Source organism: Gymnoscopelus braueri, assembly GCF_963280865.1.
Source record: "Gymnoscopelus braueri genome assembly, chromosome: 24".
In the NCBI taxonomy this organism is placed as follows: Eukaryota; Metazoa; Chordata; class Actinopteri; order Myctophiformes; family Myctophidae; genus Gymnoscopelus; species Gymnoscopelus braueri.
In genome coordinates this window covers 15,303,109-15,317,553 of record NC_137626.1, presented here as the reverse complement: position 1 = coordinate 15,317,553, position 14,445 = coordinate 15,303,109, and the positions used below count along the sequence as shown (strand labels likewise).

General features: G+C 40.9%; 1 protein-coding gene across 1 annotated transcript in view; it reads left to right on the top strand.

Moving 5' to 3' along the window:
• dmd (dystrophin) overlaps positions 1-14,445 on the top strand; it is a 500,806-nt gene that overhangs the window by 206,361 nt on the left and 280,000 nt on the right. The window contains exons 12-14 of the mRNA XM_080421894.1: positions 1,484-1,582; positions 4,002-4,183; positions 7,220-7,370. Of these exons, the coding sequence (XP_080278020.1) occupies positions 1,484-1,582; positions 4,002-4,183; positions 7,220-7,370 (432 nt within the window). The remainder of the gene's footprint in view (positions 1-1,483; positions 1,583-4,001; positions 4,184-7,219; positions 7,371-14,445) is intronic.

Here is a 14,445-nt window from a genome sequence, read left to right as displayed (position 1 = left end):
TGATGGGTTGTAGGGATTGGGTGGGATTTCAAAATGTTCTTATTTAAGATATCCACTGCAGATGGCACAACCAAATTATTTGGCATAACGACTAAATTGGGGAGATAAAGGGATAAAAAAATAAATAAAAATTAAGTCTGTGCTCGGCTTCAGTCGGTAATGTTACCCAAGCCTGAAATGTCGCTGTAGTCATGGACTCTGAGCTGAATTTCAACAGCCACATTAACCCATTTAGACCAGGAACTCATCTGTGTCATTTTAAGATTTATTTGGCTATTTTTGAAAATATATGTATATATTTTAAGCATTTTTTTTTAACTCAAATCTTTGCTTCTGGGGATTCTACAAATGTCTTCTAAATCATGTTTCTATATCAGTGGTTCTCACACTTTTTCATATCAAGGACCCCCAAAATGATATGTATTTGGCCACGGACCCCCATCTGAAAATATGTTGTAATAGGGACCCACAGAAGCAAAGATTTGAGTCAAAAGGTTTCCCTTTACACATATATATATATATATTGAAATATGTGCACACATTTTCACGATTTTTCAAAAATAGCAGATCTACAAGCTCGTAGCCGCGCTATGAGCTTGTATATCTGCTATTTTTTTAATAGCTAAAGCATAACATAATGGTTAAAGTGGTTACACAGATGGTTCCCGGTCGTAATGGGTTAAGACAATTACAAAGTCAGCCAATATGCTATCACCTTTAAGAATATAATCAAGGATGAAAGGACAAAATATCTCAGCAGAATTTGGAAAACACTTGTCTATGCAAAATCCTCAGTAGACAGACCAACCGTAACCGGTGTCTTTTGCAGGTCTCCCTGCAAATGATCAAAACTAAACATTTAGAAGGAGAACATTCAGGTTTTTAATGCTATCCTTGTAATCTGGAACAAACTCCCCAGGAAACTGCAGCGCCTGCTAAATCAAAGATGAAGACTTTCTCCTGTTTCTGTTTTTCTGCTTTCACGCTGACAAATCGGCCTCGTTTCGGATTTTTTTTTTATTACGTTTGCTTAATCGCCTCGTTATAATCGCGCTCAGTGTGCATGTACTCAGTGGAGTGAAGTAACTAAGTATATCTACTCAAGCACTGTACTTAAGTACGATTTTGAGGTATTTTTTTCTTTACTGGAGTATTTCCGATTTTCCGTAGAAAACTGAAATGGGACATTCTACCTAATGAGTACTTTCTAGTTTCTACATTTCGATATCACTACTTTTTTACTTTTACTCAGGTACATTTTTAATACCGAACAGACTGTTTTCTACAGTAGGGAATTGATACTTTTACTTAAAAAATACATAAAAAAATGTGAGTACTTCTTCCATCAGTGCATGTACTCATAACGTGTGCTTTTGTGCTTGTGCTTGTGTGCGCGCGTGTGTGTGTGTGTGTGTGTGTGCGCGTATGCGTTTGTGTGCATGCGTGTGCGTGTGCGTGTGTGCGTGTGCGTGTGTGTTCTCAGGTGTTGACGTGGCTGTTGTCAGCAGAAGACGGTCTCCAGGCTCAGCCTCCTATCTCCCATCATGTGGAGGAGGTCAAGGAACAGTTCCACACACATGAGGTCTGTCTGGTTCTTGTAAGCGACTTTGGGCTTGTTTCTCTGTGTAGTCGCTTACTTTGGGCTTGTTTCTCTGTGTAGGACTTTGGGCTTGTTTCTCTGTGTAGTCGCTTACTTTGGGCTTGTTTCTCTGTGTAGTCGCTTACTTTGGGCTTGTTTCTCTGTGTAGTCGCTTACTTTGGGCTTGTTTCTCTGTGTAGTCGCTTACTTTGGGCTTGTTTCTCTGTGTAGTCGCTTGTACATATTATGTATGTAAATACAGGTTGCGTTTTTTTTGGGGGGGGGGCTTGTTTCTAAAGTGAAATTGCTTACTTCTTACGTCTTGTTTCCTAAATGTCTATTTAAAGCAGTGGTCCTCAAACATTTTCATGTCAAGGACCCCCAAATTAATATGTACTTGTCCACCCCCCCCCCCCCCCCCCCATATAAAAGCGCCCCCATAGCAGATTTTTTCAGATCTACAATCTCACAACTCTGTACAGTTGTGAGCTTGTACAACGGCTGTTTTCAAATAGCCATTATGTTTAGAGTGCTCGTGTGGCCTAGTCGCTTCTTTTGGGCTTGTTTGCGTAGACCTTGTTGGTTATTTCTCTCGTAAGCTTGTGAGATCTGCTACGTGACACTACGACACTCTACGACTCGCGGCTAAGTATAAATCAGGTCTAAGTTTAAAGGGATAGTTCACCACCAAAGTGACATTTTTTTCTATTGTCAACCCATTGAGACTTGAATTCATGGATGTATTTTTTTCCCCCGCATTCCTAAGCCAATAATTTGATGAGCGGCAGCGGTTCTGATAGGAGACACAAAGAGTCTCCTTTGTGTCTCCTACCAGAACCGCTGCCTACCGGTCCACTGGTCATCAAATTATTGGCTTAGGAATGCGACAAAAACAATAAAAATATCCATGAATTTAAGTCCCCATGGGGTGAACTATCCCTTTAAGTTTATCAGACATAATAATAATAATAATAATAATAATAAAACTTTATTTATATAGCACCTCTCAAAACTGGGTTACAAAGTGCTTTACAAAGAAAACAGCAAAAGAAAAAGTACACAAAACAAAAACAATGTAAAACAATGCAGAAAACAAAGCAGAGATGCACATGAACTAGACTAGGGCTGGGCATTAAAAGCTAATCTATAGAAGTGGGTTTTAAGGAGGGATTTAAACCGGGGGACAGACTCTGTGAGCCTGATCTCTAGGGGCAGGGCATTCCAAAGGGTAGGGGCTCTGAAAGCGAAGGCCATGCAACCTTTTGCATTTAACAGACCATTTGGAATGACCAGGAGTGCTTGGTTAGAAGATCTCAGACTACGTGTAGGCACATATGGGGGGAGTAGGTCCAAGATATAGACTGGGGCAAGACCTAGCCTGGCCTTATGAGTAGTGAGTAAGATTTTGTAATTAATTCTAAATTCAACTGGGAGCCAATGGAGGGATGCTAGAATGGGTGTGATATGATCAAAAAAAAAATTTACCAGTTAAGAGACGGGCCGCAGCATTTTGAACCAGCTGAAGGCTGTGGATGGATTTTTTGGAGAGGCAGGTGTAGAGAGAATTACAGTAGTCTAACCGCGAGAAGATGAAGGCATGAACAACTTTTTCTAGGTCGGCAATGGACAGGAATGATTTAATTTTTGCTATATTTCTAAGGTGATAGAATGATGATTGAACGACCTTTTTAACGTGCTGTTGGAAGTTGAGGTCTGGGTCAAAGGTGACACCCAGGTTTCTAACTGTGGCTTTGAGGTTTGGAACTAGTGGGCCGAGGTTGTCTTCAATCTGGGCTCTGGCGAGGGGGGCGCCGAACACCAGAACCTCTGATTTGTTCTCGTTCAGCTGAAGGAAGTTGTTAGACATCAATTTTTTTATGTCGGTAATGCAATTATGTAGGGTGGCAAGACTGTCTTTGTTGTCCGGAGTTATTGGTAAGTAAAGCTGTGTATGCTCAAAGCTGACATGTTCAATCCTAAACAAAAAGCATGGCTTATTATGGCATCAATTGTGTTTAAATACTATATACCAAATGTCCCTTATACTGTAAGTATAGTAGAATATGATAAATAGATGTGAGGACCATTCCTCACAATGTCCTCACGAGAAAAGGTGTTGTTTTATGAAAAAAATATTTTTAGAGATACGTCTACTATTAGGTTCGGATTCGTGTTCGGAAGTTAGGTTCAGGGACTAGAGACAGAGTAATGCCTGAATTATACTTAAAGTTGTGCGCTTGTGACGTGCACCGGAAAATAGCCGATCTACAAGCTCACAACGCGTTGCAGCGCAACGCGTTGTGAGCTTGTAGATCTGCTTTTTTTCCGGCGCTAGGCCTATAGTTAAAAAAAAATCCCAAAAATCGGTAAGAACTGTAGTGTGTGTGTGTGTGTGTGTGTGTGTGTGTGTGTGTGTGTTCAGGGCTACATGGTGGAGCTGACCTCTCACCAGGGCAGTGTGGGGCGGGTCCTCCGGGCCGGCTCTGCCCTTCTGGTGGAGGGCCAGCTGAGCGAGGAGGAGGAGACGGAGGTGAGGGAGCAGATGAACCTCCTCAACTCCCGCTGGGAGCACCTCCGCGTGGCCAGCATGGAGAGACAGAGCAGGTACACGCACGCACGCACTCACTCCCAAGACGGCAAACAGGTGACTTCTTCGGATGGATTTGGGGGGAGTGAGAGTGTTTTGCACTCACACACACTCACACACACACACACACACACACACACACACACACACACACACACACACACACACACACACACACACACACACACACTCGCACATCAGTAGCGTTGCTGTCAAAATGAAAGTAACGGTTACATCTCATTTGGGTCCATGGTCTAATGCATATCAAATGCTGGGGGTCCTTGAAATTAAAATGGTTGAGAATCAATGCTATAGCTGTAGAGCTGTAGCTCTTATGGGGGTCCCTGGCATATGTTTTCAAATGGGGGTCCGCGGGCTAATATGTGTTAATTTGGGGGGTCCTTGAAATGAGCAAGTTTGAGAACCACTGTTCTAGATGTTTCCGGTACATTCCACTTACTAAAAGAGGCTGCATAGTTGCACGCATGCACATACGCACGCACATACGCGCGCGCACACACACACACAGACACACACACACACACACACACACACACACACACACACACACACACACACACACACACACACACACACACACACACACACACACACTTCTTTGGCACGATAACTTTGGAGCCTCAGCATCAATACACAAACTGTACAAACATCTGCTATCCGTCCCATGGTGGATCTCTTTGGGTCCATAGTCTCGTCTCCAGTCCCCATAATGACAGGAACAGCCCACAACAGCTTGCACATAGTTCTTTATCTCCTACTCAAAGTGACAAAGATAAATGGCGTTTTTATGAATACATACGCTTCATTTCCCCAAAACAAAACAAACAAATCCTCTATTCTGTCTGTCTTAATACTACAGGGTTAGTGCCAGCCGCTGTTGGGCGCAGTGTGCTACTCTTGTTTATTTTTTTGGGGGGTTTTTTACGCCCGATGACGTAAAGTTATTTCCGCTCTGAACGGATCAGAAACCCTGAAAATGGTATTGATCCCAGGCTAGTTGAAGCCTAGCCTCCCCATTCTTTGACACCCAGGTGACTAGTAGTAGTTCAATCCTGATTTGCCCAGACGAGACAACTTGCAAAAGTCAGGCTTTTTCCTTATTGCCGCAGATGTCGAAAACGACTTGATTGTTGCAACGCACTTTATTCGGGTATCAGATTCAGCAAGCGAGAAATTCAAAAGACTGCAACTGATACAAAAACGCTGCTGCCAGGATTTTGACACACACAGTGAGCACATTACACCAGTCCTCGCTATAGCCGCCCTTCACTGGTTACCTGAGGGTTTTAGAATTGATTTTAACCCATTAAAGCCGGGAACGCATCTGTGTCATTTTAGATTTCTTTGGGCTATTCAAAAATAGCAGATATACAAGCTCATAGCTTGTAGATCTGCATATTTTTTTTATTGTGAAAATGTGTGCAAATCTTTGAATATATATATGCAAAAAAGAATGTACTAAAATCTTTGCTTTTGGGAGGTCCCCGGAACAAAATGTTTTGAGATGGGGGTCCGCGGCCAAATACATACATCATTTTTGTTGGGGGGGGGGGGGGGGGGTCCTTGACATGAAAAAGTTTGAGGACCACTGACATAGACATTTTTTCAGAAAACTGTTAGGATTTAGTAGACATTTGTAGAAACCCCCAGAAGCAAAGATTTGAGTTACAAATGTTTGCTTTAAAAAATTATATATATTCAGTATATTTGCACAACCTTTCACGAATGTAAAAAAAATAGCAGATCTACAAGCTCATAGTGCGGCACTCGGTGCCACGCTATCAGCTTGTACTGTATATTTGCTATTTCTTTTAATAGCCAAATAAATAAATAAATGTCCTGGTCTAAACGGGTTAAGATTTTACTGCTCATCTTCAAAGCACTTTAAGGCTCCTGCTTAGATCTGTTACTTCTCCACTTCGTGCCTCGTGGCACATAAGGCCTTCACAGAGTGCTTCCACTTTTCACGGTCAGCTGCTGCAGTCCTCCCTCAGACCATGATTTCTGCATAAGACGATCCTGCTTATATCTGCGCTCACAACGCGTAACATTGTTATAGCATGTTACGCAGACAGATGCCAGGTCACTTGTAGACCTGGCATCCTATAGTGTGTATAACTTCAATGTACAGATTATAGATTTTTTTTATATTATACTGTTTAGACTGATGATTAGTTTAGCTCTGACTTTCTTGGTTTTACATTTGATTATAGATTACTATTCCTATGGATTTGATGTATTACCTCGTGTTTACCTTGCTTACTGTGATTCGCTCTGGGTTAAGAGTGTCTGCTAAATGCCTAAAGCGTAAATTGTGACGCGTTGTGAGCTATTTTCAGCAAATGTTTCTCTCATGACATGTTGAGAATAAGGACATTAGGGTTCATGTGGTTAATGCGGCAATGGTGGACACAACTCTTCCATTGTAAAGTCCTATATTTCTGTCCAGAAGGCAGTGATATGAAATCAAATTTGGCAATTTTGTGCCTCTAATGTGTCTGCTCGGCCCGACTCAAGGCTTGTCGGCTGTTGCATCTTGCTAAAAAACAAGGTTAGTGCGACGGGGGAGCGTGTCAAAGTACCAAAAACAAAAACTAAAGCCATTTGTACGTTCCACAGGGGAGCGGTGAACGCAAACAGAGAAGTACATAAATTAAAATGAGTCCTTATTTCGTGACAGTTGGGCCATCTTGCACACTTTCCATTGCCACTTGGCGAAGCTTTAGAGTTTTGGGTGACCTCATTTGCCTACCTAGAGTGGCCCCTTACGGCTGTGCTATGGGAACCAGCAGGGTGCCTTTAGTAAACAGGAAAATAACTTGTTTTTCTCTGCCGCAGCAAGAGGAAAATAGTTTTCCTGTCTGCTTATTTTGATCATTTACACGGGTACACAGGGACCACATTTACAACGAGGAGTATAGCAAATCCTATTTCATTTTTTAACCACTTGTGGTTAAAAATTAAATTAAATTAAATTAAATTAAATTAAATTAAATGTGAACACAGTGTTTTTCCTCTCCTCCCCCCACCAGACTACACGAGGTCCTTATGGACCTGCAACACCAGCAGCTGAAGCAGCTCACCGATTGGCTGGATGTGACGGAGGGGCGGATCAAGCGGATGGGGGCTCAGCCATTGGGTCCTGACCTGGAGGATGTCAAACACCAAGTGGAAGAACACAAGGTAGGTCCGACGCGAGGTCAAATCAAATTACCTGAGAGTTTCGATGGCAGCACCACTCCCAGCTTACCTTAAGTGCTATCGTCCCGCGATATATCGCGATACGTTTTCGTGACGATATGTATCGTTTTGAGAAAAAAAAAATATCGTTTTCAAAAAAAAAAAAAAACTTTTTTTTTTTTTTTTTTTTTTTTTTTTACAATAATAATAATCAGGCATGCAAACAGCCCCGAGGTGAAAAGGGTGACAACATGTTTTTTTTTCGGGTCAGGTATCACACTATTGCCCTATTTTGATTCAAAACGGCTATTGTAGCTGAAAAGCTACAAGTTCGCATATCTGAATAATGCAAAAACAGAATTATTTGTTTGCATTTGCTTTTTTTCTCCCCCATATATTTTTCATAATAAAAAAAGTGCGTATCGTATCGTATCGAAATCGTATCGAAGTTGTGAGCCAAATATCGTATCGTATCGTTTGGTGAAATTAGTGTATCGGCACACCCCTACTTCTAACATATTGGCTGTCATCCAAAATGAACACAAATCGAATTGAAGACCGTAGGGCATTAAGCTTCTGCATTCAGGAGTCAACGTAAAAAGCTGCCCGCTCAGGCTCATTTCACCCATTTTGATAGCCAGTGGTGTAAAGTAACCAAGTACATTTACTCAAGTACCGTACTTAAGTACAATTTTGAGATATTTTCTACTTTAGTGGAGTATTTCCAATTTGCAACACTTTTACTTCTACTCCACTACATCTCAGAGGCAAATATTGTACTTTTTACTCCACTACAATTTTTAGAAAACTGTAGATACTAGTTCATTTGTAGATTTTGATTATTGTTACAAAACACACTTTAACCACTTCAGCCCTATATACATTTCGATCTACAAACCCACAATGCGACGCATTGTGAGCTTGTAGATTTGCAATTTTTTAAAAAGATTTGTATACAATTTATACATTTGAAAACTTGTGAAATGGGACATTTTGCATAATGGGTACTTTCTACTGTTGGTACTTTAAGTACATTTTGATACTAATACTTTTTTACTGAAGTGCATTTTTAATTCCGGACTTTTACTTTTGCAGAGTATATAGAGAATTTCTACATTGCAGAATTGGTTCTTTTACTCAAGTAAAAAAATGTGAATACTTTTTTCCACCACTGGCATCAAGTTTCTTCATTCGTATTTCAGCGTAAAAAGCTGCCCGGCCCGCTAGGTTGCCTTCATTTCACCCATTTTGGAGTATCCTTCATTGTGAAGGATATCAGTGCGAACAATAACACTGCTTACATGTGTCAAATATGATGATGATGATGTTTGTTTGTTTGTTTTTTAAAGCTGGTACCTACTGAGTAATGACTCCTCTTAAATTATTGGTGAATTTGCCTTTATGTTTTGTTGTACCATTTCATTTCGTTCTTTCGTTCTTTCTTCTGAATTGATAGCTGTTGGCAGCTACTAGTTCGTTCAAAGAAAATGAAAAGAAAGAAAGAAATCAGACCCAATTTGAAGTAAGCGGTGCCTTTGACAGAGCCCGTTTCTCAGTGTGGCAAGACACGCACGAGCGCACGCACGCACACACGCACACACACACAAACTACGTCCTTGTTCGCTCTACCTGTTCCTCTGAATAAATGTTGCAATCCCTCTCCATTCATTTCACAGCACCACTTGAAGCAAATCACTCCCAAGTGTTGTAAATACTGCTAATTAAAGATCAAAACGGCAGGCTGTGTGTGTGTGTGTGTGTGTGTGTGTGTGTGTGTGTGTGTGTGTGTGTGTGTGTGTGTGTGTGTGTGTGTGTGTGTGTGTGTGTGTGTGTGTGTGTGTGTGTGTGTGTGTGTGTGTGTGTGTGTGTGCGTGTGTGTGTATGCGCGCGTGTATATGCCTTTTTTTAAGCGGTGCCCCGTGCTTGGCCGCTTGTGTTTCAACTAGTTGCAGGTGTTTGTGCTACAGACGGACAAACACACAAAGCCAGGCGTTGAAGTGGCGGGCGCCCCGATTAAACATATCATTACGGTTGAAGGAGATGACATATTAAAAATGGCAAACGTCTATCTGTTCAAACAGAGCTATCTGACTCGGATGTAAACAAAACAGCCGAGTGTGAGTCACGGAAACGTTCCAAGTTCAATCTCAGTCGCATTCATCGCCAGGCACCACCACTCGAAAACACTACCTTCAAAGGATGCTGATCAACCAGTTAAGCCCCTTTTATACGTTGTCGTTCAATGATCTCGCAAAAATAGCCAGTCTCCAAGCTCACAACGTGTTCAAGCATGTTTTTGAAAATATAACGGCAGAAAATAGGGATTGAAAGGGTTGAAAGTATTTAACCCATTAAGACCGGGAAAGCAACTGTCATTTTAGACGTTAACCACTTTAGCCATTGTTTTATACTTTGGCTATTCAAAAATAGCAGATATCTCTGCTGTCCGGCAGGAACCAGCTAACTCCAGAGTTAGGAGGTTTTGTTCATCATTGATAAGAACAGCTGAATGGACCTCCAAGCTCACAATGAGGTTGGAGGTCAAAAGGGGGTGGAGCAAGACCAGCTAACCACCCCCCTTTGGTGGACTTTAGCAGAAAGTTTGAGGATCCAATGGAGTTAGCTGGTTTTGTCAGAAGCTCTTTTTTAATGCTTTTCATTGGTTCAGTATTTTGCCGCGCTATGAGTTTGTAGATCTGTTTGAAAAATCATTTGCAAATCTTTGAATATGTTTTTTTTCATTTGTAACAAAAATCTTTGCTTCTGGGGGATTCTACAAAATGTCTTCTAAACCCTAACAGTTTTTTGAAAAAAACCTATGTTGCTATAATCAGTGGTTCTCAAACTGTTTCATGTCAAGGACCACCCAAAATTATAAGCTAGCTCTGATTCATAGCTGTTAAGGAGTTCCCCTTAAGAGGACACACACACACACACACACTGTATTTGGCCGCGGACCCCCATCTCAAAATATGTTGTTCCAGGGAAGACTTAAGTAAAACATTTTCGCTTTTATAAAAAAAAGAATATATATATATATATATATATATTAAAAGATTTGCACACATTTTCACGATTTTTTCAAAAATAGCAGATCTACAAGCTCCACTATGAGCTTGTATATATGCTATTTTTGAATAGCCCCAAAGTATAAAGTAAAGTGGTTACACAGACATGCGTTCCCGGTTTTAATGGGTTAATAATCAGCCAGGGAGGCTGGCAGCATGCAGCAGCAGGTGTCTTCTGTTTGAGACACGCAGGCGTTATGTAAACATGCAAACACATGGCACGGCACCCTGGGCAGCTCAGTGGGTAGGGCATAAAGCATTAACATAATGCCTGGCAGGAGCCATTTCCACTGTGTTTTTGACATGAGTTGGCACAGGGGGACCGACCAACCAGGAGGATTGATTTCATTTTATTTGGTGATAAAAGGAGGGATCAGACATGAATACAGCATCGAGGATTGGGCACCGTATAGGGCATAGTAGCAGTGGCGGCCATTTTATGGTTCCACTCAAAAATAGTCCATGCATTTTTCCCATAGAGATTTCTAAAAATATTTGTAGCAATTATGTTAAGCCTGGAATCAAGCCATCCTGGTGAATCATGACCATAAAACATTTTATTCTGTGAAATAAAAAGATTTAATATGTAATTATATGATATACTATATGTAATAGATGATTTACCAGGACCCTGGGTGGCTTGATTCTAGTCTTAACATAATTGATATAAATATTTTTGGAAATCTCTATGGGAAAAAAATGCATTGGCTTTTTTGGAGTGGAACCAGAAAATGGCCGCCACTGCTATGCCCTATAGGCTCTTATCTCTGCATGAATGTAGTTCCCTTTGCCAGAAGGTGGCATTATTCCCATTTCCTGTTCCGGGTCGGTGTCTCATAGCTTCATTTGATTGGCTCAGCAGCAGACTTGAACCCGGAAACACGCATGAAGGTGTTTCCAGGTCGAATCTACTGCTCAGCCAATCAAATGTATGGGATACAGCAGGGGCCTTCAACAGGGGGTTCGGGACTCCTAGAGGATCCTCAGAGTTACTACAGGGGGGCCACCAAATCTTTGCGTGATTTTGACATTAACCACTTGAGCCCTAGATCCCTATTCTGAGGGGAACATTAGCTGACAATATCAGATCTACATTGACAAAATGTTCAATACAAATCCTTAAAGGACGATTAGAGAACAATTACACCTGAGAACTAAGATCTGAGAACCAGACAACATTTCACATATTTATTATTAAAATATAATAAGAGTTATTCAATATTACAATCAACTAATGATTGGTTCTCTTACAAAATAAATAAAATGAACAGTGCCGAAACAAGTTACACTTTTCAACCATGTTTTTCCCCCTTTATTGAACAGCTTAGTTAAATCTGTCAAAGGCTGAAATGTGTTTTATGTGTTAATATTTGGATCCGAGATGTAGTGGAATAGAAGTAAAAGTATTGGAAATTGGAAATACTCAAGTAAACTACAAATACCTCACAATTTTACTTAAGTACACTTCTTGAGTAAATGTACTTAGTTACTTTACACCACTGGCTATGCTCTGCCACAGCACAGCTGTATTGTGCCGTGTTTGGTCCATCTCCAGGGTCGTGACTCTCTGCGACTCTCTAGTCGACTCATCAGTCATGGCTGTTTGTGGGTGTTTTGTCTGATTCTTCATCAATTTCCAGGCTGTAGAAACCTCTGATCTCAAGCATCCCCTGCTTACTGACAATCGCAATAGCAATTTTGGCCAACCGTAAAATAGAACAACTCCTCTGAAAAGGCTTCAGAAACGCAAGTGAACTCTAGGTCAGGCGTTGTTTATTCCTCCTTCCCTTTGTTTTGGTGCAGCGTTTGACTCAGATAATATACTCCAAGATTGACTCATAGATCTCTGTGAAAAATAAAATAAAAGATGACTCTTCTAAAAAAGCTATATAGCAGCGGGGCGTGGAGGAAGTTTCTGTAAAAAAAAATTGTGGGGGGGGGGGTCCCCAGATGACAATTTAAGGACATTTAAGACCTTTTTAATACCTAAAATAAAAAATAATAAAACAAAACATTAGTCCATCAAAAGTAATAAACAAACTATGCTATAAAAACTGGTCAAACATTAGCCAAATTTATCAAATAATATAAAAAGGAATGCCTCGTGACGTGAGGCATTGTGAGCTAGATGTACTCCCCTGTACGGCGTGCTAATATTATAAACTTTCAAACTAGCCAATGTCAAATATGCAGTTGCCCATTTCTCATCTAAGATGTTAGAAAGCTTTTGTAATACTGTATAGGTGAGAGAGTTTTCCAGACAAGCTGCCCTTGTGATTTAAGTGCTCCACTTCTTCAAAACTATGTTAGCAAACGCCCACAAGCTATCAGCAAATGACAGCGGTCCAGGCGACAGTGACACAGCGACTTGGTGACAGCCAGCAACAAACAATGGCGATGGCGTTGCGTGAGTGCATAGAGGGTAAGGCGGATCCTCATTAGTCCTCACCACAGTGAAGACTACTCTTCCTGGGGGCCAAACATTCACCCTTCACAATCCAATTAAAACATAATACAATGGAATTCAACCATTACATAGTTAAAACAAAACAAAACTTCACAAATTCTATGAATGATTACATAGTATATACATTTTTAGTTTACAAACAAGAAATTACAAACAAAACAATTGGAATATCCAATTACTCATAGTTCAAACATTAAACAAGCTAACTAAACCTAACTATTTAACTAATCACGGCTTCCTTCAATTTCTTTTTGAAGCTTGATTTATTGTCTATCCTTTATACCACATTAGAACTATTTCATTCTGTATTCAGCCGCCTGTTTTGGGGACAAGTGATTTATTCGGCTGCGTAGCTGCACATCATTTTGAAAGGAGCTGCATATTGGAAAGCTAATGACACAACAGCTTTGGAGAAAAAGTATTAAGAGAGAGGGAAGCTTTGTCACCTGCCTGCTGAGACACACACACATTCACTGTACACACATTCACTGTACACCCACACGCTGGTTTATGCACAATGATATGTACCAATTATGTATTAATCACCGACATCTATCAAATAAATAATTACACTTTGGTGTGTGTGCATCATCTCATTTCACTCGCAAATTTTCAGCTGTATTTCTGGGTGTTTGGTAATTGTCACCTATTGTGTGTTTGCTGTGCGTGTGTGTGTGCGCGCGCGTGTGTGTGCATCTTGTCACGCGTCAGCCTCTGCAAACTGCCGGCCTCGGTTGGGTGAAATGCAAGTTACATCTGGTGATGTCTAGCATTGTCTAGCTAGCGCATAAGTTCACACTGATCAATCAATCAAGCTAACAGGGTGGGGGGGGGGTTGTATATCATTAGAGTAGCAGCAATTAGGAGACCCCATGCTGTGTTCAAGTCTGAACAGCGGGAGCCATACCATCGCCTGCGAACACCCCAGGGAAAGTGTGAGAGAGAGAGAGAGAGAGAGAGAGAGAGAGAGAGAGAGAGAGAGAGAGAGAGAGAGAGAGAGAGAGAGAGAAGAGAGAGAGAGAGAGAGAGAGAAGAGAGAGAGGAGAGAGAGAGAGAGAGAGAGAGAGAGAGAGAGAGAGAGAGAGAGAGAGAGAGAGAGAGAGAGAGAGAGAGAGAGAGAGAGGCCTGTCACAATTATTACATAATCACCTAATCGCAATTATTTGAGATAATCGCAATACTTTTTTGCATATCGTTTCCATGTCAAAGATGTCCATTTTTAATTTTTTAAATAGTAGAAATTGCAGATCTACAAGCTCAATGCTTGTGATGAGTTTTGAGCTTGTAGATGTTTATATTTAAATATATAAAACACAAGGAAGAGCAAGGCTTTCCCAGCATCACGTCAAGTTTTTGGATGCGAGTTAAAAATGTTTTGATTAACTGGAAGGTTTAAACTGGGATTTAACACAACGAATCTCCCCCGGAAGGATCGGGGGTATTTCCAGCTTTACTCTTATGTCCATATTGCCTACAAAGTTGGACAGAGCTAGTCTTAATCTGTTATTTAGCTGGAGTGTGCAGTTTAGTGCCAGACAGCGCC